The 25237-nt window shown below is 36.7% G+C and overlaps 3 protein-coding genes across 4 annotated transcripts; 2 read left to right on the top strand and 1 right to left on the bottom strand.

Annotated features, from left to right (window-relative positions):
- Window positions 1-5443: 5443 nt before the first annotated feature.
- LOC114727061 (NADH dehydrogenase [ubiquinone] flavoprotein 1, mitochondrial) lies at window positions 5444-9258 on the top strand. Its single transcript, XM_028913788.1, has 3 exons — window positions 5444-5573; window positions 6506-8007; window positions 8979-9258. The coding sequence occupies exon 2, from the start codon at window positions 6525-6527 to the stop codon at window positions 7992-7994; it is 1470 nt and encodes a 489-aa protein (XP_028769621.1). The 5' UTR covers window positions 5444-5573; window positions 6506-6524; the 3' UTR covers window positions 7995-8007; window positions 8979-9258.
- Window positions 9259-12348: 3090 nt separating this feature from the next.
- Window positions 12349-20239, top strand: LOC114727059 (uncharacterized). Of its 2 annotated transcripts, none has more exons than XM_028913787.1 (10): window positions 12349-12595; window positions 13222-13946; window positions 14446-15706; window positions 16037-16310; window positions 16410-16616; window positions 17327-17500; window positions 18840-19037; window positions 19123-19236; window positions 19786-20122; window positions 20156-20239. In XM_028913787.1, exons 2-9 carry the CDS (start codon window positions 13280-13282, stop codon window positions 20098-20100), a joined length of 3210 nt encoding a protein of 1069 aa, XP_028769620.1. In that variant the 5' UTR covers window positions 12349-12595; window positions 13222-13279; the 3' UTR covers window positions 20101-20122; window positions 20156-20239. The 2 variants fall into 2 exon arrangements, with proteins under 2 accessions (XP_028769620.1, XP_028769619.1); XM_028913786.1 differs by having other exon boundaries at window positions 19786-20125; window positions 20159-20239.
- A 2498-nt stretch (window positions 20240-22737) lies between these two features.
- On the bottom strand, window positions 22738-23888 carry LOC114727071 (peroxisomal membrane protein 11A). Its single transcript, XM_028913805.1, has one exon. The coding sequence runs from the start codon at window positions 23755-23757 to the stop codon at window positions 22990-22992; it is 768 nt and encodes a 255-aa protein (XP_028769638.1). The 5' UTR covers window positions 23758-23888; the 3' UTR covers window positions 22738-22989.
- Window positions 23889-25237: the final 1349 nt, after the last annotated feature.

Here is a 25237-nt window from a genome sequence, read left to right as displayed (position 1 = left end):
ATTCATTAGGTGATTCAGGTATCGTGCTTTGTGTCCCTATGTGACACTCTTTCGCATTCCTTTTGGTTAGTGCACTTCATCTATGGCTGAAATTAAATCTGTCTCGGAGCTTGTCCCAACTGTTACTAAAATTACTGATCATAAGTTGACTTGGGTAAATTATTTGGATTGGAGTAAAACAATTCGTCTCTATCTGCGAAGCATTGAGAAGGAAGACCATCTGACCGATGATCCTCCAACAACTGATTCAAAAAGGGCCTGGTTGCGGGATGATGCACGGCTATTTTTCCAGATCCGTAATTCCATTGACAGTGAGATTATTCCTTCTATTAATCACAGTGAATTGGTTAAGGAACTAATGGATTATTTAGATTTTTTGTATTCAGGAAAGGAAAATATCTCTCGTGTTTACGAGGTCTGCAAAGCTTTCTATCGTTCTGAGAAACAGGATCGCCCTCTCAAAGCCTACTTTATGGACTTTAAGAGGATGTATGAAGAGCTGAATGTGTTAATGCCGCTTACTGCTGATTTAAAGGTTCAGCATAAGCAATGGGAGCAAATGGCTATTATGAGCTTTCTTACTGGTCTCCCACCTGAGTACGACACAGTTCGCTCTCAAATCTTATCCGGATATGAGATTTCTGACCTTCAAGATGTGTTTTCCAGAGTAATGAAGCTGAGAATCTCTTGCCACCAGCTGCTAGTATTCCTACAAGTGCCTTGCTCAGTAAGGGCACCTATGAGACTCGTAGTCCCAGTGATAACCGCGGGGGGCCTACCCGTGGTGGTTCGAAGCAAGGGAGAGCCCCTTCTGACTCCAGTGGGGTAGTGTGTTATTACTGCAAAGAACCAGGGCATACAAAACGCACATGTCGAAAACTTTAGAATAAACAGCAACGAAATAACTTTGCCCACGTGGCTACACAAGCCAGTGACACAGTCACGATCTCTGCCGCTGAGTATGCCCAGTTAAAATCTGCTACGCCGTCTGTGAGTGCCGCGGCTACAACAGGCAATAATGCTACTGCCCTTGCTTCTTCTTCCTCAAAGTGGATCATAGATTCCGGGGCTACTGATCATATGACAGGTAACTGCCATCTCTTCTCCTCTTATAATGCTTTTGCTAATCCGTCAAATGTTTCCATCGCTGATGGTTCCCAGTCTCAGGTTCTCGGTTCTGGCACTGTTAATCCCACTCCCTCTATCTGTTTGTCATCTGTGCTAAATGTCCCTAAACTTGCTTTCAATCTCCTATCTCCCAGTAAACTCACCCGTCAACTAAACTGTTGGGTCTCACTTTTTCCTTCTCATTGCTTGATACAGGATCTTTTGACGAGGCGGATTATTGGTAGAGGTTATGAATCTGGCGGGCACTATATATTGGATGATCGGGTGTCTCATGCGGTGGCTTGCGCTAGCAGTCATTCTCCCTTTGAAATTCATTGTCGATTGGGTCATTTGTCTTTATCTTCTCTCAAGAGAGTTTATCCTGAATTTCAGCATTTGTCGTTTTTAGATTGTGAGTCATGTCAGTTTGCCAAGCATCATCGTCTTCCCTTAGTGTCTCGTGTCAATAAACGGGTTTCATCCCCTTTTGAGTTAGTCCATTCTGATGTTTGGGGTCCTTGTCCTGTAGAGTCCAAAGCAGGGTTTAAATACTTTGTTACATTTGTTGATGATTATTCCCGAACAACTTGGTTATATTTAATGAAACATCGTTCTGAATTGTTTTCCCATTTTTGTGCCTTTTGTGCCGAGATTAAAACTCAATTTAATGTTTCTATTCGCACCTTACGAAGTGATAATACTAAAGAATATCTCTCTGCTTCGTTCCAATCTTACATGCTTCAAAATGGTATACTTCATCAATCGTCTTGTGTTGATACACTAGCTCAAAATGGTGTTGCCGAAAGGAAAAATTGCCGCCTACTTGAAGTGACACGTGCACTTTTGTTTCAAATGCAGGTTCCTAAACCATTTTGGGCTGACGCGGTCTCCACTGCATGCTTTCTTATTAATCGAATGCCTTCCTCTGTTCTTGATGGTAACTCTCCTTTTTCTACCCTCTTTCCTTCTAAGCCTTTGTTCCCTATTGCTCCTAAGATATTTGGGTGTGTCTGTTTTGTGCGGAATGTACGTCCATATATTTCAAAGTTAGACCCCAAGTCTCTTAAATGTGTCTTCCTTGGATACTCCCGGGTCCAAAAAGGTTATCGTTGTTTCTCACCTACTCTCAATCGTTATTTAGTATTTGCAGATGTCACCTTTCAGGAGTCCACACCATATTTCTTGTGTTCTTCCCCACCTGCTCCACCTGCGAAGGAGGATGACATTCTATTGTACTCTGTCACTTCACCATCACCGTCATCGCAAGCACCCGCTCCCGCACCCGTTCAACCATTTGATCATGTGTATGCACGATGGTCAAAGGAGATTACTACCGCCACGCCGGCTTCTATTCCTCCCTTGTCTGCTTCGCCATCAGATCCTGAGTTGAGCACCACTGAGCCTCGTTTTGACCCTAATCCTGAGACACCTCCTGTTCCAGACCCGGATGCCTCTCTTGATCTACCCATTGCCCTTCGCAAAGGTAAATGTACTTGTGCCCATCCTATTTCATCTTTTGTTTCCTATGACCACTTATCTCCTGTGTCCAATTCCTTTGTTGCCTCCCTAGATACTATCTCTATGCCCAGAACTATTCGTGAAGCCTTGGCCCACTCGGGTTGGCGTGCTGCAATGGAAGAGGAGATGGCAGCCCTTGATCGGGCAAATACATGGACTCTGGTCAATTTACCGGCAGGTAAAAAGGCCATTGGATGTAAATGGGTGTTAACTCCGAAAACTAAGGCTGATGGCACACTTGATCGCCTTAAGGCTTGCCTTGTGGCTAAAGGTTATGCACAGACCTATGGCATTGACTATTCTGAAACCTTTTCTCCTGTTGCTAAGCTCCCATCTGTTCGTCTGTTCATCTCTCTGGCTGCTACTTATGATTGGGATTTACATCAGTTAGACATTAAAAATGCCTTCTTGCATGGGGATCTCCATGAAGAGGTCTATATGGAGCAACCACCTGGGTTCGTTGCTCAGGGAGAGTGTGGGAAAGTATGTCGCCTTAAGAGGTCCTTGTATGGTTTGAAGCAAAGTCCTTGTGCATGGTTTGACCGGTTCAGCACTGTTGTACAGAAATTTGGCATGAGTCAAAGCAAGTGCGATCATTCTGTATTTTATCAGAGAACAGCGGCTGGCATGATTCTCTTGGTGGTATATGTAGATGACATTGTGATCACAGGCAGTAATGATTCAGGCATCTCGTCCCTCAAGTCCTTTCTTAATTCCCACTTTCAGACGAAGGATCTGGGCTCTCTGACATACTTTCTAGGTATTGAAGTTATGAGAAGCAAGAAGGGCGTATTACTGACACAGCGCAAATATGTCCTTGACCTACTAAAGGAAACTGGGAAGTTGGGAGCAGCACCGACTAATTTCCCTATGGTTCACAACCCACTCCTTGACGCTGATGGGAGCATACCGCCTGATGACTCTCTTGATGATGAGAAACGGATGCTTAAGGCTCAAAAGAGCAAACCATTTGAGAATCCTGAGAGGTACAGGAGAATGATTGGCAAGTTAAACTATCTCACTGTAACTCGTCCGGATATTACTTATTCACTTAGTGTACTAAGCCAGTTCATGGCATCCCCGACTGTCAGACAGTGGGAAGCCTTGGAACACGTGTTACATTATTTGAAGGGATGTCCAGGTCGTGGGATATTATACAAAAATCATGGTCATACAGACATTGAGTGCTTCTGTGATGCGGATCATGGTGGATCAAAGGCCACGAGACGGTCTACTACAGGATACTGTGTCTTTGTGGGCGGGAATCTGGTATCCTGGAAAAGCAAGAAACAAAATGTGGTGTCCCGATCGAGCGCAGAGGCAGAATACCGGGCTATGGCACAGTCTGTATGTGAAATAATCTGGATATATCAGTTACTGACGGAGGTTGGCCTCAAAACTACTTTGCCAGCAAAGTTGTGGTGTGACAATAAGGCTGCCCTACATATAGCCTCTAATTCTGTGTTCCATGAACGTACCAAACATATTGAGATTGATTATCACTTTATCAGAGACAAGCTTAAAGAGAACTTCATCTCTACTGGATATGTTCGCTCTAGTGATCAATTAGGGGATCTTTTGACTAAGGCTCTAAATGAGACTCGTGTTGACTATCTGTGTAACAAGTTGGGCATGATTAACATCTATGCTCCAACTTAAGGGGGAGTGTAGAGATATGATATGATATTATGTAATTATGATTAGGATATGATATGATATGATATTATCATAATGAGCTATTAATGCAAAGGCTCCTCCCACTTGTATATATATGTGCATATTCTAAGCAATGAAATACAAGAGAATTATTTTCCATATTATTCTATATTCTACATGGATGCATGAGGACTTTGCTTCAAACCATACAAGGACCTCTTAAGGCGACATACTTTCCCACAAATGTGAACCTTTATTACATCCAGTGATTTATATTTTAGACATATAGACCACGAAACATAACTTTGAATAACAGGTTTTTCAATTAAAACATTGATGAGTGCATATTAATTTTTTATACCAAATTATAGTTCAATTAGAAAATATCCATCTCCCTAAAAAAATTACTATCTGTAATCTAAACATTAAAAAATGTGTTTTTTTCTAACAAAAAAAATTATAGAAGTACAAAAAGTTAAGCATATTTCCTTTTCCCGCTTTAATGTGAACCTTTATTACATTAAGTGATTTATATTTTAGACGTGACATGAGCCACGTCTTGGCCATCCTAGCCACGCGATGGTCTTTTGAACTCCAAATCTTAGCAATAAAAAGGTCGGTGTTTAGTTAGGTCATGGCATAACATAACAAAAACAAGAATATTACGAAGGACTAGTATCAAATTTATAAATTAATTAAAAAAAATTTTAAGTTTATCACTTAGACACCTACATAATACTACCTCCGGGCCTAATTATAAGAGCCAGTTGATTACTTTGAGGAGATTAAAGAAGTAAGTTGAGTTAGTTATTTGTCATAGATAGGTGTTGTATTTTCTAAAATATCCTTGTTAATTAAGTGTAATGACTAGAACTCTTATTATTAGAAGGGCTACTTTAGGAAAAAAAATATATAAATATGAGAGACAAAGTGGATTGAGGTCTTATATTTAAGATCAAAATAAAAGTCAAATAGGGTCTTATATTAAAGACCGGAGGTAGTAAAAATTTATTGATCAAATTATCAGTATTGACCGTTTTTGTAAATTTATAACTAAAAATATTTAGTACATTAGTTATCACTTTGTTAGTTAAATAAAAGGGGGAAAACACTAATATACACATGCATATAAGTATACTTATATGTATAAATAAAATGGGGACAGTTTTGCCGAAAGAGCTCTTTTGGCTCAATCGACCCTAGCTCAGCTTACAAAGCCACTCCCAATTTTAGAGTTCAGAAGCACCACCGGATCCTACTGTAGCAGAATCCGATCAAAGCGTTGCACACTGGTACGTGACTCTTCATTTCCTCATCTTCCGTTGTTTCGGCTATCTTTCGTCAAAACTGAGTCATAGAGTTCAAATTTGTGCCCTAGATCATAATCAATGTGAGATTTGAGCTTCGAAGTTGAAAGAGAGGGTTTGAGGTGGCCGCTTGTGTGGTTGATTTTCGCATAGAATGCGATCGAACCTATTTGCATTCGCGGAGGAGTGGAAGTAGAGATAGAGGAGAGAGAAGTTTAAATAGAGGGTGAGACTGGCAAGAAAGGGGCTCCTTGTGGTTTTAATTTTGTTCATCGGATTTAATAAATTCTTTGATTGATACCATTATGGTTTCCAATCCCTCCAATTTTCGCAAAGCTACAAAATGTTCAAGATATCCTATGACCATTGGAGAAGTTGGAATTCTGGTTTTTTTTTTTTTTAAAGCCGAGTGTTTTATCTCAAATGTACTGATCACGACTGGTTGTGTTGGGCTAGGATAATGATGGGTTTTCTTAACAATGTTCAGTCTGTGCTTTTGTAATGGTGACCTGAGTGTTCGGTATTTTCATTTTTGAAAAGGCTAAACCTTAATGGCTATTGTTTGATGATGCTTTAAGTGTTTTCAATGTTTTATTTTTTTCCCCTCTTTAAAACAAGTTTTATTTTGGATAAGTAGATAATGAAGTGTATACAGATCTCGATGTGTCCATTTATTCAGTTACAGAGCCTTGTCTGATTAGAGATTGTATTTTTCAGAAATTTGAATGCGCAATCCAGTCTGCTTACTGATTCATTGTTTATATAGCAATGCTTTTGAATCATATGGTTAAATTAATGGTTGGTAACTGGGGCTGAATCCTGTAGCCAATTTGAGTATACTGCTTTTGGTTAATAGGAATTATAATCTGGTCACTGTCAGCTCCCAACATTAACCCTTAATGTTTTGCTGACAATAGAAATTTCTGTGAGGAAACCATGAAGAGCATTCTGTCTCTCCAGAGGACATCCCTAGTCCGACATCATAGTGAGAAGTGCGGTGTTGGTTACAGATTATTTAGCACTCAGGGTGCTTCTACTACTGGTACTCCTCAGGCTGCGCCGCCGCCACCGCCACCGCCACCGCCTCCACCTCCAGAGAAAACCCATTTTGGCGGCCTTAAAGATGAGGACCGGATTTTTACCAACTTATATGGGTTACATGATCCTTTTCTCAAAGGTGCCATGAAACGGGGTGATTGGCATCGAACTAAAGATCTGGTACTTAAGGGGACTGATTGGATTGTAAATGAAGTAAAGAAGTCCGGCCTTCGTGGACGTGGTGGTGCTGGTTTCCCTTCTGGCCTCAAATGGTCATTCATGCCAAAAGCATCTGATGGGCGTCCTTCCTATCTTGTTGTCAATGCTGATGAAAGTGAACCTGGGACTTGCAAAGACAGGGAAATTATGCGGCATGACCCGCATAAATTGTTAGAAGGATGCTTGATTGCTGGAGTGGGAATGCGGGCTAGTGCTGCTTATATTTATATAAGGGGTGAATATGTAAATGAGCGGAAAAACCTGGAAAAGGCTAGGAAAGAGGCTTATGCAGCTGGTTTATTGGGTAAAAATGCCTGTGGCTCAGGCTATGATTTTGATGTGCATATCCACTATGGTGCTGGTGCTTACATTTGTGGTGAGGAAACAGCACTTCTGGAAAGTCTTGAAGGGAAACAAGGTAAACCAAGATTAAAGCCACCTTTCCCCGCCAATGCAGGGTTGTATGGTTGTCCTACCACTGTGACAAATGTGGAGACAGTGGCTGTTTCTCCTACTATTTTAAGACGTGGGCCAGAATGGTTTGCCAGTTTTGGCAGGAAGAATAATTCCGGGACAAAATTATTTTGTGTGTCTGGGCACGTGAACAAGCCTTGCACTGTTGAGGAGGAAATGAGTATTCCCCTGAAGGAGTTGATAGAGAGGCACTGCGGAGGTGTTAGAGGAGGGTGGGATAATTTGCTCGCAGTAATTCCAGGAGGATCATCTGTTCCTCTAATTCCCAAGCATATATGTGATGATGTTTTAATGGATTATGATGCACTCAAAGCTGTCCAGTCAGGGTTGGGTACTGCAGCCGTGATTGTGATGGATAAGTCAACTGATGTTGTGGACGCCATTGCAAGGCTTTCTTACTTCTACAAACATGAAAGTTGTGGCCAGTGCACACCATGCAGAGAGGGAACTGGATGGCTCTGGATGATCATGGAAAGATTGAAAATTGGGAATGCAAAGCTAGAAGAAATTGATATGCTTCAGGAGGTGACAAAGCAAATTGAAGGACACACAATTTGTGCCTTGGGTGATGCTGCTGCTTGGCCAGTGCAGGGTCTTATCAGGCATTTTAGACCAGAGCTTGAGAGAAGAATTAAAGAACGTGCAGAGAGGGAGTTGCTGGAGGCTGCTGCTTAGACTTTGTACCAAGGTTGTTTCTTGGATCTCTCTTTCTAATTACTTTTTTTTTTTTTTGTGACACTCTTTCTAGTTACTTTATAAAAGTTTTCATCTTTTCTAATTTTGTTATGATTGAGTCTGAAAGCAGTGTAAAAGTGAAGGGGGGGGGTTCATAATTATATAAATAACTTCTTTTATTTTTCAGACAATAATTAAATTTCAATTCTTTGATCTGGCACAAAATGTTAATGGATACTTTTGCTGCCTATACTGTTGTGGAATGATGTGCCTTTGGTTTTAATCAAGTCTAAATAAAATTTTGGTTTGTAATGTACTCTTTATCGATGCAAGAGGGAGATATGCATATGGGAACTCGAGCTTTTGGGCTAGCATGAACTCATCTAAATAACCATCCACCCCATTGTTGAAATATACCAGCGTGTTATTACAGTGTAACGGTAGATGCTTAATGTGTGCGACAGTATTGCTGATATCGTTCGAGATCTGTCCCTATTTAGATAAAGAAAAGATTTGATACAAATGAGTAGATGGTTGTTCTTTGATACTGTCTTGGTATTTTGCTTATACAATACCCTTTAACCTGTCTTGTGGAATTCAATCAATTCAACCTCATCGTGGCTCAGCGATCTGCATTTCCTTTATTTAGAGGCTATGATTTCTACAAGTTGGGCTTAGAACTACTTTCGATATGCCCATCTTCTTCCTTCTTTTCTTTTTTAATTTACTTCAACTGGCTTTTATTGAATATGTTGCTTGCTTGTGATTGTGACTTGTGACCAAGTAGAAATATGAGCTCTAAACGTCAAGAAGCAATTGGGTAACGCATAAGACATCAACACGACTTGATGATTTGATTGAGTGTGCTAGAGTATCTTGTGGGTATATGGCTAAAGCTGGTTGCCACTATTTTTATGTTTCTATTTGAAGTAATAATTTAACGTCAGTTGCAAATCTGATTGAGCTTCTCTTATAATGTCTTAGGGGTAAGCATACTGGTGGATAGCAAGAAATGTAATAAAGTCTGTGCCTCTGATTTTGGAAGGATGGATGGCTCCAGTTTCGGCGGCCTTGACGTCTTTCTCATTTTAATTTTAAAATTTACAACTTGATGACTGGAACCAGAGTAATCTAATCTTCTGGACTTGGATACAATGTGTTTCCTGAACAGGGCCTTTGACACAATTTCATGTATGAAAATAATATAATTTGTTGTTAATTGTACTAAACAACCGATGATTATGTGGTGTTTGTTGTTTATCAATCAATGATGATGCTGAGTTATAATGTGAACTACGTTGCCGGGGCCGCATCTGAGGGAGATATGCTGTTTATACTGTTTCATCTACAGGAAGATTGGTCTGTCATTTTGTAACAGCCAAACTATCTTGTGGAATTTCCTTACACAATCATAGAGGGGTCCTTAGTTCACGTGCTTAGTTTCTTGCGGAGAGGGGTTTCCGTGCCTTATCTGCCGCTCCATTCTCTCCCTCTTCTGTTCGAATGTCATCTGGCATTTATTTTTTTGGCCCGGGGTATCTCCCACCCACACAATAAGGGATAATTTTTTGGGTATTGTCAGACGCTGAAGTGTGGACTCCTACTAATAATGTTTTTCTCCGTATGCACCATCGTAAAGATCTAACTTGGAACATAATGCTTAAAGTGTTCAAATTTCTTCCATTTGACCTAGTACTTCTTGGTATGTTGCATGTTTGTTTTGTCTTGCTATTGTGATTTTTTTTCCTTTGGTTAAAATAATTAAAGAGGATATTTTAGAAACATTTAATGCAATTTGAGAATAACCAATCAAATTCAATGGAAAAGTGTAGAATCAAAGTAACGTCTTGTGAGACATTAATTTTCTGTTTTCCAAGGATTTATTTTTAAATATTTGATTATTAGATTAACAACCCGCATTAACAGGATGTGAAGGAGAAAATTAGTTTAGTTGAAACAGTTTACATCATTTGATTAAGAGTGAGGGAGATTCCTTCGAAGTTCAAACATCCCAGAGATAGAGTACTGATGGGGGATTAGGTGGGAAAAAAATAAAGTACGGAATAAAACAAAAAGTGAAAATGATAGGATTATGACCTTTCAACCTTCCGATGTAATCTCTTGAGAATGCATGAGAAAGGATGATGCTGTTGATGATTTTTTTTTTTTTCTTTTTCACCTGGTTGTTATTTTTACACCTAATTTTCTTTTTCAGATATTAGTTTAAATGCCGAGATAGATTGCTTCGAAAAACAAATTGAAGTGATAGATTACAAAAATAGTTATTCAAGCATTGGTTTAAACTAAAGTGATAGGAAGTGATGAAAATGAAAAATAAGTTTTTGATAAGATCGTATGGCTTAACATAACTCGCTGGTCAGAGAAACAGGTTTAAGATCACACGCACATACTACCTCTATTCTTTATCACAACAGCTTATTTGATTTTTAATTTAGTTTTAAATATAAAATTTTAATTCATTTTGTTTTTCATATTTATTGATTTCTTCTCAAAATAGTCCTTATAGTAGTTGCACATATTAAATGTTTCATCAAATAGTAATTCTAACTAGTAATATACATGATTAGTAAAGATATTCTAAGTAGGAAAGGTAATGCATATTTATAATAAATAATTAATTTAACTAATTTTCTTAATCTGTCTAAGTTAATCAACTAGGTCTTATATTAAAGATCAAAAGTAATATTAGACTGAGGGAGTGTGTGCGCGCCTTCAAATTAGTTCATGATCAAATGAAAATTGGATTATTAATATACTCCGCAGAGTAATTTTATTTTTTGGATACATTGATTAATTTGAAATCTAGTTCTATGATGAGTAATTTTTTTATCTTAAATCATTAACTAGCTTGAAGACGCTGCACAAATTTGTTTGGATTACATAAGTTGGTTTCAAGATACTTAAATCTAAAAAATCAAATATTAAAAATAAAAGTTAGAAAAAAAATTGTTTGAATTCAGTTTCAGAGTTTCTAGACAAAGAGTTATTTACCTCCCAAATTATACCAAACATGATTTTTTTTTTTTTACTCAAACTAACTTTTAATTTTAAGAATCGAAAAGTCACTTTTAAATTTCTCACTTGTATGTTTATTTGGAAATACCTATTATAAATATGTTTATACAAATCGAGATGAAATTTATTTCACATATTTACTTCGTATGTCCTAAATCACAATTAAAAAATTGTTTTTAAGATATCACATCATTGTTAATGAAAGTCACTCTACATGATTTTTTCCCCATTTATTCAAACGTTTCAAACTCTCCAACACCAGTTAGGAAAAATCAAATTCTTTTCATTTGACGTAAAATCAGTCCTGAATCCTGATGTGTGGATTAGAGTAATTAAGAAAACTTACCCTTCCTTAACCCCCTGAAGCAATGGGAAGTATCTTCCAAGGTTGATAAAACTGACTGGTTGGCGTAATATCGATCTTCAATTTGAGGTCTCTTTACGATAAATGTTAAACATTGATTTAAAATATTAAATTTAAAAAATAAAGGTAGGACAATTAGTTAGACGATCTTTGAGCCACCGAATTTTCAGAACTTGATGCGTGTTTTTTCAGAAGATTTTATTAAAAGCGTCAAACATGAAAAATTAATACTCCTTCGGTCCTTAATATAGGACCCAATTATTGAGTTGGTTTTGGTCCTAAATATAAGACCCATTTCTCATATTTATCAGTTTTCTCTAAATTAACCCTATAAATACTCCCTCAACCATAATCAAATAAAAGAGGGATGGGGGTATTAAGAAAAATGATTATAGTGTTTTAGGAAAAACATATCACATTTTTAATAATTAACTAACTTACCTAACTTTCTTAATCTAATCAAATTAGTTAAATAAGTCTTATATTAAGGACCGGAGGAGTATATTGATAAAATGTCAAAATTGTGACGTGATATGATGAATTTAAATTGTGTATCGATAATCATTGAGACGATGATCGAAACAATTATCATTGGGCATTTATTTTCTGCAAAGAAAAAAAAATATTGGTAGGGACCCGCATAATAATCTATTGACTCCGTGTGCTTAAAAATTGAGTATGGATCTAAAATTAAACAAGTAACTAACATTATTTTGAGGTTAATCGTTAAGATTCTGACACTTATAACATTTTTTCAAGGAGTTTAGTTGTGATAGAAAACGAATATTCAAAGTAAACTTTGAAGCGCGTGGGATTAAAAAAGGTGTAATTTTTTAAATAATACACGTAATGTGATGCGACTGTGCGTAACTTCGCGATTAAACTCTTGTCCCACTGTTAACATGGCGCTTTCCCACATCCCTCTCTGCTACGGACACGTTTTCTCGTATTCGTTTTCACCTTATTTGAGCTTTTTCCTTTCCTTCGCTTCTCAGCTTTTACGTTTTCGCCGCACATTGTTCGCGTTTGTCCCCACCTTTGAATTGAAAGACGAAGATGCCCATTTCCCACCAGCAGTAATCACGGGGAGGATCGCCCTCTTCATTTTCCTCACTTTCACTGTTGTCACTGTGCCTTCGTTCCATCACAGGGCTTCTTTGCTTTACTGGTTTGCATCCCAGCAATTCAATCCTGTGTTCAGGTTCAAATTTTCCGGCTATTATTATGGTCTTACCTTTGTTGATCTGATCACAAATTAGCGGTGGATGCTTTCTTTGCTTTCCTGCATTTCTTTTTCCGCATCCGGATGTTTGGCTGGTTTGGCTAATTATTGATTGTCCATTTAAGTTGTTTCATCACTTTGGTCACTGCTAAAACAGGATGGCTTTATTATAGTTTAAAGATTTGTCCATTTAGCTAACGTTTTCATGCATTTAATTATTTTGTTTGTCCAAGTCCGCCTGGGGATGTTTTTCTTTCTTACCTCATTCCAGTCGGTAGTGTTTGTCTTTCTGTACAAAAATTCTTTATTTCAGTTGGTATATTGTTTATTTCATTTTGGCTTGATAATTAGTTTTTTAAATAATTTATTTTGGGTAGCCTGGTAGGTGGCTATTCCCGGCATCTTATTTTTATTTTGAACAAGGAGAGCTTTCCACGTTCTCTTTTCCCGTTAAAACCATAATTGGCTGTTTTTCTTTTTGCCCCCTTTGGTCATCCAAGTGTTCTTTTTCTGCTACAAAGTTTGTCAATCAAGTTTCTCTTTGGTATGAAGTAAGGCATGTTAGAATTTTTCTTCCTCTGAACCAACTTTTGTTTTCTATTCAGGTTTCATCATTTATAGTGTATCAGCACACTAAGAAAGGAAATTGTGCTTCTTGTTAATATGGTCCTGGGAATAAGATCAAAGAGTAGAAAAACTGTCTCAATCCAAGTGCACTACATCATCCATGTTCAGGAGATCAGACCCTGGCCTCCTTCTAAGTCACTGAGATCTGCTCAATCAGTTGTTCTGCAATGGGAAAATGGTGATAAAAATTCAGGGTCTTTTGCTTGTAGTTCAAAAGATGGGAAAATTGAGATCAACGAGTCTTTCAGGCTTCCATTACTTTTATTGAGAGAGTCATCCAAAAGAGGCAAACACCATGACGTTTTTCAGAAGAATTGCTTAGACTTTTACTTGTATGAACGCCAAAATGACAAGACAGCCAAAAGTCAACTCTTGGGATCAGCCACAATAAACATAGCGGATTTTGGAGTTATTAAGGAAATTACCACCATACAAACACAGGTGAACTGCAAGAAGAGTTTCAGGAGCTTAGCACAGCCATTCCTTTATATTAACATTCAGCCGGTTGATGTAGAGGGTTCTGACTCATCACCGAAGAGCAGTGTGTCAAAAGAAGTGTCGCTAGACAAGGAAGAAAATGAATCTGCGACACAGTCTGTCAATGATGAGGATTTTGAAATTGCCTCTTTTACTGATGATGAGATTGATGATATTTCTTCAAATACCTCACAAACTGTCAAATCTGCTTCTGAGACTACAGGAGGTTTGCCACCTCTAAGTGATAAAGTACTCCAATTGAATAGCTTCTAATCCTGCACTATGTAAACTGATCTAAATCATGCTCTTCATTTTGGAATAATACATACACTGATCATCAACATGCGTTTTCAGTTTAGTTGCTCACTGCAAATTATTTTCTATTGATGTTACTTTACTCTTGAGCTGATCATACGCTGCTATATCAATTACTGTTGCAGTAAGTAATTTTCAATTTATCTCCTTCATACAATAACCAATGTTTTCAACTCCAGATGTGTTAACGTTTAACTCTCTTTTTGGATAAAACATATTATCTCCTATAATGGCAATTAGATATAATGTGACAGAATTAGATAGAAATCTGAGGATTAGGTTACCCGTTCTTCAGGGCAATCATATATTTCTGCTGAAATGCATTTGTTTGGCTTTTCTGTGATGATAATAATTTTGCCCAAAAAAAAAAAGCTTCGCTTTGATGATAGGATGCTGCCATTTTATTGCAGACAAGGTTGAAATTAGCAAAGTGGGAACAACAGGATCAACTCAGGAATCCGTTGAACCCATGGAGACATCTTCTGCTGGTTCACATATAGAAGTTGAGACTGGGACATCATTGCACTCATCGTCTCTGGTTTTGTCCTCAGATAACAGCAACACTTCATGTGATGGGACTTCTTCACCAAAATTTCCTGAGGATCATGCCAAGGTTGCTCATGCAAGTTCTCGAATTCTGGAATCTGCTAACTCAAACATACAAGCAGAGGCTGGAGCATCCAAAAGATTCAATAGAATTAAATTACCCTTACCATCTGAGGCCTTGTCCTCAGATACTAGCAATGCCACATATAATAGACCTTCACCAAAATTTTCTGAGGATCATGTCAAGGTTGGTGATGTAAGTTCTAAGATTCCAGACTTTTCTAGCTCATATGTTAAAGAAGAGGCTGGAGCGTCCAAACAATTAAATAGAATCAAGTTACACTCGCCATCTATGGTCTTGTCCTCAAACACTAGCAATGCTACATATGATAGGTATTCTTCGCCTAAATTTCCTGAGGAATGTGTGGAGGTTGCTGATGCAAGTTCTAAAATTCCAGAAAGCACTCAACAATCCAACAGGCAAAATATTTCCAAGGGTGCCATGGTCAAAAGCTTATCTTCTGCATCATACATTATGCAATCAAACATCCAAAGCTATTCTCGATCTCAAGATAAGGAACTTCTTCAGAATCCATCTGAAGATGATTATGCAAGAAATGGAAAAATTGCAGGTCCTACACGACCACTGAGTAGGAAAGCACGTGAACAGCCCAGAAAAGTTTTGATTAATGATAAACCAGAGGATTTGACATCTCTTAAATTGCCTTTAGACACTTCTCAGAACTATGGTTTACTTGGTAAGAATCGAGCCCCAGAAAAGGCAGAGGAAAATAATACTCTGAATGATGATCATGTTGATGCTGCTTGTCATGAAGGTTCTAATACAAATGACAGCTTAAACGATAATGAAACCAAACTGAAGTCTGAAGTTCAAATGCTACGAGAAGAGCTGAGGGAAGCTGCTGCTCTTGAAATTTCACTTTACTCTGTTGTTGCTGATCATGGCAGCTCAGCAAACAAGGTCCATGCTCCTGCTCGGCGCATTTCTAGATTCTATTTACATGCTTTCAGAGTTGGATCACCAGCTTCCAGAGCTAATGCAGCCCAAAGTGCCGTTTCAGGATTTGTCTTGGTTTCTAAAGCTTGTGGAAATGATGTCCCAAGGTACTAGAGCTCATTTATATATTTTTTAAATGTTGCATAATATACAGACCCAGGTGCTCTCAAGTGGAAATCTTGCTCTTATATATTTAATGCTTTTACTGCATCTATTGTGGAGTATGGAAGCTTTGATATTAACAAAACCTAATATACCTGAAGAATTTTATTTTACTTTTACTTTCATCCATTATGGGTTGGGAATTTTAAAATCCGCCTCTGAAGGCTTTCAAATAATTTATAAAATATGAATGCATATGTATTCAGTAAGAATTGATGCTTCTTCTTTCATCTAAAAAGATGATGATGATGATGATGTTCATTTACCTTGAATAGGTTGACCTTCTGGCTCTCGAATTTAATTCTGTTGAGAGCAATTGTAAGCAAAGGAGTTGAAAAGATACAACTTGATGACAGTCTGTGCATCAATAGTGATAGAAATGGATCAGTTAATGGAAGCTGGCTGAAGAGGTCACCTTCTTGTGATGGAGAAAAAGAAAATGCAATCAAATATTTTCATAGTTGGGAGGATCCACAAACATTTTTATTTGCATTGGAAAAGATTGAAGCTTGGATATTCTCGCGAATTGTTGAGTCTGTGTGGTGGCAGGTTGAAGCAGAACCCTTTCTGATTTCCTACTTATTTTGCCTATCTGAAATAAATATCTTTGCTTTACTGATAAGTCTTATGTTGCTTTGTTGTCCCAAGACTCTCACTCCACATATGCAGTCTGCTGCTGCTAAGAGCTCCAGTTCAAGGAAAGTCTATGGAAGAAGACATAGTTTAGGTGACCAAGAGCAAGGAAGCTTCTCCATTGACTTATGGAAAAGATCTTTCAAGGATGCCTGTGAAAGACTTTGCCCTCTTCGAGCTGGAGGCCATGGTTGTGGCTGTTTGCCTGTGATAGCTAGATTGGTAAGTTTTAGTATTCTGCTTTATGCATGCATATGGATATTAGTAATTGTATTATGCAATCATGTAACTATAAAGCTGAGGCAATATTCCTATAGGCAGTCATGTCATGCTTGTGTGAGAACATAGAAAGGACATTGATTGGAACAAATATTAGGAGTAATTTTTGTAGTTACTTGGTGATGATGGTGGTTCGTTAGGTTTAGACCCGTTTATTCTTTGTACATTATTGTTGTCTCTTGACCAATGCTACTCCAAAGCCGCAAGTATCTCAACGGTTTAGATTGATTTTGCCTACTCCTTTTCCTTTCCACCATGAACATATTCATTCTTGTTTTTCTATCTCTGACTTTGTAATAGATGTTGTCCTGGCAGATTTATATATAGTTCAGCATCTGTAATTGATCAGAGTTGCCAATGTCAACGGAAAACCTTTATAACCTCCAATTGCATCGTTCTCTGATTGGTCCTTATTATGAGGGAAAAGTTGTCATTTCCATCTTTGATTGTATTATTGTCTACCGCTGGTTAATATTTTGTGCATGCATGTCCTTATGTTTGTGTATTGAAGTGGTTAATTATATATCGTTGGGGGGAAACTTATTTGATCAATGTTTTTATCTTGTAATGACGTTAACACTCTAATTACTAACGTGTTATCTTATAAACTAAGTGTGATGTGATTGAAATGTAACTTTTTTTCATGCTTGTAGGTGATGGAGCAGCTTGTAAATCGACTTGATGTGGCAATGTTTAATGCTATTCTCCGTGAATCAGCTGAAGAGATGCCAACTGATCCTATATCTGACCCCATTAGTGATTCAAGGGTTCTCCCTATTCCTGCAGGAAAATCAGGCTTCGGGGCTGGCGCACAACTAAAAAATGCTGTGAGTGATGAAATTTCGTGTCATTCCTTGTTTCATTGTTATTTTCCGACTTCTAATTCATGATAATCTTCCAACCTGTCTGCAATATTGATAGAGTTCCGTTAGTCTATAAGAGGAATAAGAGTAGGAAGGCAGTTAGATATTGACTAAGTCCTAGTTTGCTGAGTCAGATTTCTTTTATTATTTAATGTTATTTAATATTTCCAAGTCAGTTAGCATAATTATCGGGATTGGGATAATCCATTAGAGTCTGTTATGCTGATTTATCGAGTCTTTAGCATTATGGGTCAGTTTTTTATGCTTATTCTGTTGTAATTCAGTTCTATATATATGTTGGCTGTATTTCAAGCTAACATATCAGAATTAATATCATTCCTTCCAGTATTAGGAGATTCTCCCGCTTGGCTATTAAGCTTATTTAAGTGAGATTCTTGCTTAAATACAGCCTAGTAGATTTTATTTTCCCGAAACCACTCTCTGCACCTACCAAATATCTTACTCTTATCTCCTACATATATTTTTTCTACCACTAAATCATAAGGTCCACCGCTTCCAGTGTACAATAAGCATTCTGCATTTGTATGATTTTTGGGAAGGCTCTGCTAGCTGATTAAAATGAGTGATGTGAAGTATCAAGTGATAATCCATGAGCTCTGGAAAACAAATTTTAGTTGAATGTTAGATCAGATTTACAATTTTTTATTTTTGTCTAGGGTGTGAAATACTCCTTCCGTTCCTATTAGAGACATTGATGTTTATGGCATGTTTCTATATATAAGAGACACTTAAAATTGTCTCTGTTGATTTCCTATTTTACCCATATTTATTATCTCCAACTCACACTCTCTCTCTCTCACTTCTCTTTCTTTTAATAATTTAATTGTTCGCTCTCATGCTCTCTCTCCTTATTAATGAGGGCATTTTGGAAAAAAAAATTATACTTTTACATTAATTGTTCTTAACTAATTTTAACTATTTTTTTATCACGTACTTCGGTTATTTGTCTCTTATATAAGGAAGTACTTTTAGCAGATGACAGAATTTTCCAATGAAAAAAATTAACGAGATTTTAGATTCTATTTACAAGACTTTGTCCTAAGGTTATAATAATCCTGTTCATTTTGAGCCTCTTTGCCTTAGTGCATGAGTGTATTTCATTATTTCTTTTCTTTTTTGTAGGCTTCTCTTTATCTCTCTCTTTCTTTTCGTTTTTTTTTTTGGGGTATTAAGACATGAAGTAGAATAATGTTACTATTTGCTCTTACTCTGATCAAGGATTGGCAGTGTATTCCTTTGATTAACCATCATTCCTCTGTTTCTAACTTTCGATTTTACTCAGATAGGGAACTGGTCAAGATGGCTCTCAGATTTATTTGATATTGATGATAGTGACTCTCCTGAAAATCGGAATGAAGATGTTGGCAACGGGAGCCCAGAGTGTGAGACATCCTTCAAGGCTTTCTATCTCCTTAATTCACTGAGTGATCTAATGATGCTTCCATTCGAAATGCTTGCTGACGTGTCTCAAAGAAAAGAGGTTAAATCAAGTTTTAGTCTTGTGCCTCATGTTTCGAGCATTAGTACTTTATCATTTGGTATTTATCATCTAAACACTACTGTAGGTATGCCCTACATTTGGCGTACCATTGATAAAGAGGGTTCTCAACAATTTTGTCCCAGACGAGTTCTGCCCGGGGCCCATCCCTGATGCTGTTCTTGAGAGCCTGAATACTGAGGTAGGTTGGTTAACATTTATTTGCTCTCTCTGTGATATAAGCACTAACTTAAGCGTAACCCATGAATTATTGACTGTTCAGCAATGAAAAATGAATTGTTAACTAAATAACTTTGTTAGGTCTAGTTAGCTTTAGTCTCTGAATGTCAGTTAGTCCCTAAAAATAACATTTAATGCATGTTAGTCTGTTAGTCAAAATGGCCCGGGATACTAGAATATCTAATCACGTTTTTTTTTTCTTTCCTGAGACTCATCTAACAACTCACTAGCCATTTCTTTAACAAACATCATATAAGAAAAGCACTCAACATGAATGGTATTCAAGGGGAATGTCATGCTTATTTATACTCACGCACCCTTCTCACCGATGTGGGATTCACTAAACTTAGGGTAGTCATGAACTTTTGCTACGTCTGTGTATTGATGCTGTATTGTGTTACTAATGTCGTACAAAGAACTCCAAATTTAAGCCTCTTGTATCCCAAAAAGGAAGTAAAACGTAAGAGGAAATTAATGTTAACCATCTTTATGGTGTTTGTGTTGGTTTTAGGATATTGAGGACGACGAAGGTTCTATCACCAGCATTCCACATATCGCTGCCCCTACATCCTATGCACCACCTCCGGCAACCTCTGTTTCAGGCATAACACAAGAAATGGGCACCCAATCTCTACGAAGAAGTGGATCGTCAGTGGTTAAAAAATCCTACACTAGTGATGATGAGCTTGATGATTTAGACTCACCCCTATCTGCTATTGGGATTGATGAACATTCATTTGTATCCAACAAGTTTCCAGTAGTAAATGAAGGTTGTAATTTTGTTAGATATGAGCTTCTGCGAGAAGTATGGAGGGACAGTGAATGATGACCCATTCCTATGTGACTTGTTTTTTTTTTGTGGTAGATCCTATGTGACTTGTTTTGTTTGCCTCTTGTGTATATATACTATTTGCATATCTTCCAATATCATTTTCAGTCATTTGTTGCAAAAAAAAAAAAAAAAACGCGTTCCCCACATTCTACTGCTTTTCTTGTAAACTTGATACCTAAAGAATTGGGCAGGATAGCAACGAAGTCCCAAAAGATTGAATTTTTTACAACCAGAATCTCGATACATGACCTGCAAATATCAAATATCATTCAGACAATGACATCGACAATCAGATCCTCAGTATAATACTAAGATTCCTAAGCTTAAAATGTCATTCGAGGTTGTAAGTTCCAAGCGGAGAATGACGCCAAAATTAGCCAAACTTGACAGTTCACTAAATCCAAGCTCTGATACTGGGCGAATTCTGCAGTTATCGTTTTTTATGATCACGGGAGATCTTGATCCCTCCCGGTCCCATGCCGGAGTCAAATGTGCGAACGGCAAAAAAATCAAAAGATGCAGAGGATAAGGGGTACAAGTAAAATTTTCACGGGTTCATCTTGTCTAGTTTTTTTTCTTCTTTTATACTCCCGAGGTAGGGGTTACTCACCGATCATAGGATGTCACCACATCAAAAGTGTTATACTTCGGATAATCATAACGCCTCAACCAATAATTTTTGCCCAAATGTTCAATTTTCGTCGCGGACCTTGTGGTGTAGACTGTAGCCCACCAAATCTTTTGTATGTTATGTTCTGCTCTGTCCTTTAGATGGATTATATTTCAGATTATTAGCATTTTTTTTTAAACTCCTCTCATGTACATATTGAATTAATTGAAATTATTATGCGCATAAATGAAACTGAAAGCGAGTATGTTTGCTCCCAATGCAAGTCAAGAAAATAAAGAAAAGGGGAAGAAAATTGGGTTTGTAATTTATATCCTTGTGTTGCAATGCTATTTGTGGTTTTGGTTTTGTGCTCCAATTTTCAAAAATGCTGTCCCATATGATGCGTTCCCAAGCTTATATGCCTTCAAAGCGTTTTCTCCAGTTCTGCCAATAAAAGCTCTAGTGACATGCTTTTCCTCCAGGATACTACGTGTTTCCATGGGCATGAATCCTGAGAATATATAGCTCCCAGCTGTGGTCCTAACTGTTTCAACTATTTATTCCATAAGAGAACAAAATACAGACGGATAATAAAGAATTTGTACAAATATGCCCCGGAAACTGAGAAGAGAACAAAATACAGACGGATAATAAAGAATTTGTACAAATATGCCCCGGAAACTGAAGGACAACTTTTCAGCTTTAAAATATCAAAAACAGAGGAAAGAACGCGAAGTAGAACAAATTAGCCTTCCGGAAGTGAGTTTGCACAAGGTAGTATAAGGTGAAAGTGATACAATAATATCTATATCACAGTAAATCATCCCTAGGCAGTTCCATTTCAATGCCCTGCCGATCAATATCAGCTTCAAATATAAGGACTAGTTAGCTAATCTGAGTAGATTAAAAAAACTAGTTAAATTAGTTATTTGTAATAAATAGGTGTCGTCTTTCTTAAAATATCCTTGCCAGTCAAGTGTATTGGCTATAACTACCATTATTATAAAGACTATCTTGAAAAAAATTGTATAAATATGAGAGATAGAGTAGATTAGGATTTTATATTTAGAGTCAAAATAAAAATCAAACGAGTTCTTATATTAAGGACTAGAAGTAATATTATACATGATTTAAAAACCCAAAACTCTTTCATGACATGGTAGAAAGGAAATATCTATAATAGCAGAAACTCAGTTATATAATGGGTTTATATTCATACCAATAGGCAATAGAACAAATGACAACATTAACAAGATTAAAAATTCCAAACCAAGAAAATATAATAAAGAACACACGATATATTTACTACTACTGATTAATCATAGGAGTACATAAACATCCATAGAAGTAAAAAGATGAAGTAGAACTATCAAAAGATGAAAAACACAAAAGAGCGTGTATTGATCAATAGAAGAAATCTAACACCAGAATTTTCAGATCAGTATGGCCACAGACCTCTTTATTAAACACCACAATCTTAACGTTGGTAACCAACTCTAGAACCGCAAGAAACAAGCCAGTCTTGGGTTCAACAATCTCAACTTTTAAACAGAGGAAACGAAGCATCCAGAGCAACTCAAACAGCACATATAACAAACCGCACCTGACTCAGAAGCCTCTTACTCCAGCACATCGCCAGTCAGCATACTGCATTTGACTTCCCCACATAACCAAAGAGTACTGAAGGCTACCCTTGGCTACGTATCTTCTCACGTTTGTTACAGTGATCACATGCTACCTGTATGGTTAACAGAACGGATATGCAGAAAAGACGCATATAGCTCCCATGCAGATGAGTACCTTTGAGCAAGCTACAAAAAGTGAAGTTGATCGAGTCTAAGATGAGAATACACAAACAAGAACCAATCCCAGCAAAAAGGCCAAAACAAAAAATAGATGGGTAATTCCTAAACATAGTGTATACATAAGTATCTTAAACACGGATAATTCTTATTGTCGTCTCAGCAAAACTAAATGAATTATTAATTAGCACATGAAAAACATGGCAAGGGCTGTGAACATAGTAAAGTTAGTATATATGAATTGTGAGAGCAATATGGTTTTCAAAAAGAAACCCTTTTGAAGAATGGAAGCCCATCAATACATTTGCCAATTTGATTGGTCAGAAATAAATGTAAGGACAAAGAACCACAGCACTTTTACTTATAGTGAAAATCATACATTCAGCTGACATTTTCAAGTGAAAAGCTTATTAGAACTACTAAGGCCCTGGTTACAGGACAATTCAATCCTTGGAGAAGTGTCCACTAATTTTAGCAAGAAACCCAATTCTTGTGAGTGCTAATGAGTGCCGACAGCAGTCCCGCTGAAGACACAAATAATGGCCTAGATAATGGTCCTCTCCCATCCAATATATCATCCAATGCCATAAAACCATCAGCCACATCTTGAATTAAAGAGAGCTTCTTCAACAACTTCTTTTCCCTTAATCTGTTTAACTTCGCCTCATCTTCTTTACACCCTGAACCCGTCGCAGATTCAATACTCGATTTCAAGCATTCCTCGTCATCACAAATATTTCTCAACTCCCTCAGCTTCAAAGCAATACTACCGAAGTATCCAATAAACTCAGCCCAAGCACTGATTTTCTGCAAATTACGTGAATGTTTACTGTCGATTAGACCTGATTTCGCCAGCCAAATGAACTGTTCAACGAAGTAGTACAAGCCTTCACCACCATAGGCAATTATAGAGAGAACCCAATCCTGTTTGGAATCAGAATGAGCATTTCTCAAAGCGTTCAGGTCCTGAACAAACTTACCAATCCTGAAGGCTTTTCGACTAACCCCAACACTGGAGTCGAAGCTCTTGAGACGTAGAGATAGGGATGGATTACCCTGAATAACGGAGGAGGCGAGGATAACCTTGGAAGCGTATCTGGAAATTTTGAGTAGCTTGTCAACGCCATCTCTCTTAGCAAGGTAAGCTTCGAGATGGGTAAAGAAGTCTCTGTGCTTGGCTTTTGGATTCTGTGGAGGAGGAGAAGGAATCAAAGGGGCTCGGGAGGAATCGGAATTCATAGGAGCGATCGAAGGAGGATCTAACTCAATTCAATGAGAATTTCCCGATACGACAAATTCAGCATCAACCGATCATATGCTACTTTAGCGTTTTTTCCCAATCAAGAGCTTTATGAAAATGGGGGAAAAGGAAAACACATTAACCCACGCTTTTAATTTAAGCTTTCAGTTTTTAAGCGATTTGGCTCGAGTCAAGAAAGGATTTTTCTTATGAAAAAACTTGGAAAATGACAATTTCTAATTATTGATAAATTGACTTTTCACAAAAGTCATAGCATTTCAGTAAATATATTCATAAATAATATACACTTCCATCCTATGTATATACATTCTTAAAAAATACCGCTATTTTTTGAGTGAAAAGATTACCCTTGAAAAGAAAGAGTGTATAGGAAAAAAGTATAAATAATTAATAAAGTAATATAATATATAATTAATATAAATAAAAACTGGAAAAAATTAGTTATAATTTTAAATATTTTTAAAGGGATCTTGCAAATAAGATTATGCTTACTTCAAAAATTGTAGTACTTATAGTCGTTAATATAAGAATTAAATAATTAATTTAAAAATATATAAAAAAAATTAGTTAAGTTGGTTAATTGTAACAAATATATGTTAGCCTCTCTAAATTATTATATTTAATTATGTGTATTGGGACCACTCCTTAGTAAAAACCCCTTACAACCAATAAAAATATTTTGGAGGAAAAAAAAGCTATACCTTTGAACACGGAATAGATTGTGATTTTATATTTAAAATCAAACTTAATTCTCTAAGTAGTTCTTATATTAAATACTAGTGATTTTTTTTTTGCCAGAAGTATCTTTTGTACATATACAGGAAGTATATGCATATAACCAAGATTCAAATGCATTTACAACTATTTTTTGAAAGACAAATTCTAATTACAAACTACTAGTTAAAGTATATTTTTAATCCTTTAACTTTACACAAGGTTTTATTTTGGTCCTTTAACTTTAAAAAGTAAATTTTTAGACCTCTAACCTTAAAAATGTTAACAAAAAATAATGATACTAAATTCCTGAATGCTGATAAAATATTATATAATGCTAACATAGTAAGTGTAATATTCAAAATGATTACGATTGTTACAAAAAATCATCATTTAAAATTAATAATTTTAGAGTTAAATAACTAAAAGTATACTTTTTATATGTTTTTTAAAGTTAAAGGAGCAGACTGAAATCTTACATAAAGTTAAAAAACCAAATATATACTTTAGTTTAAATTGCTTATAGAAAATTATTAACAGTTCGATTCCTTAAAACAATAAATCTCTTGAGATTAATAACCATATACAAGTCTACTTTTCTGATTCTATTTATAAGTCACTTTTAACATATTTAATATAAACTAAGAAAAACCTTAAATTTCGTTAACTCTTATTTAAAATTTAACAACTTTTCAACTTTATCTCTATTTAATATACATTATATCTCATATAAATAAAGTCAAC

The sequence above is a fragment of the Neltuma alba genome, unplaced genomic scaffold (assembly GCF_004799145.2).
Source record: "Neltuma alba isolate B1F8T4 unplaced genomic scaffold, ASM479914v2 tig00012433_pilon, whole genome shotgun sequence".
Taxonomy (NCBI): domain Eukaryota; kingdom Viridiplantae; phylum Streptophyta; class Magnoliopsida; order Fabales; family Fabaceae; genus Neltuma; species Neltuma alba.
This window is presented reverse-complemented; position numbering and strand designations above follow the sequence as displayed.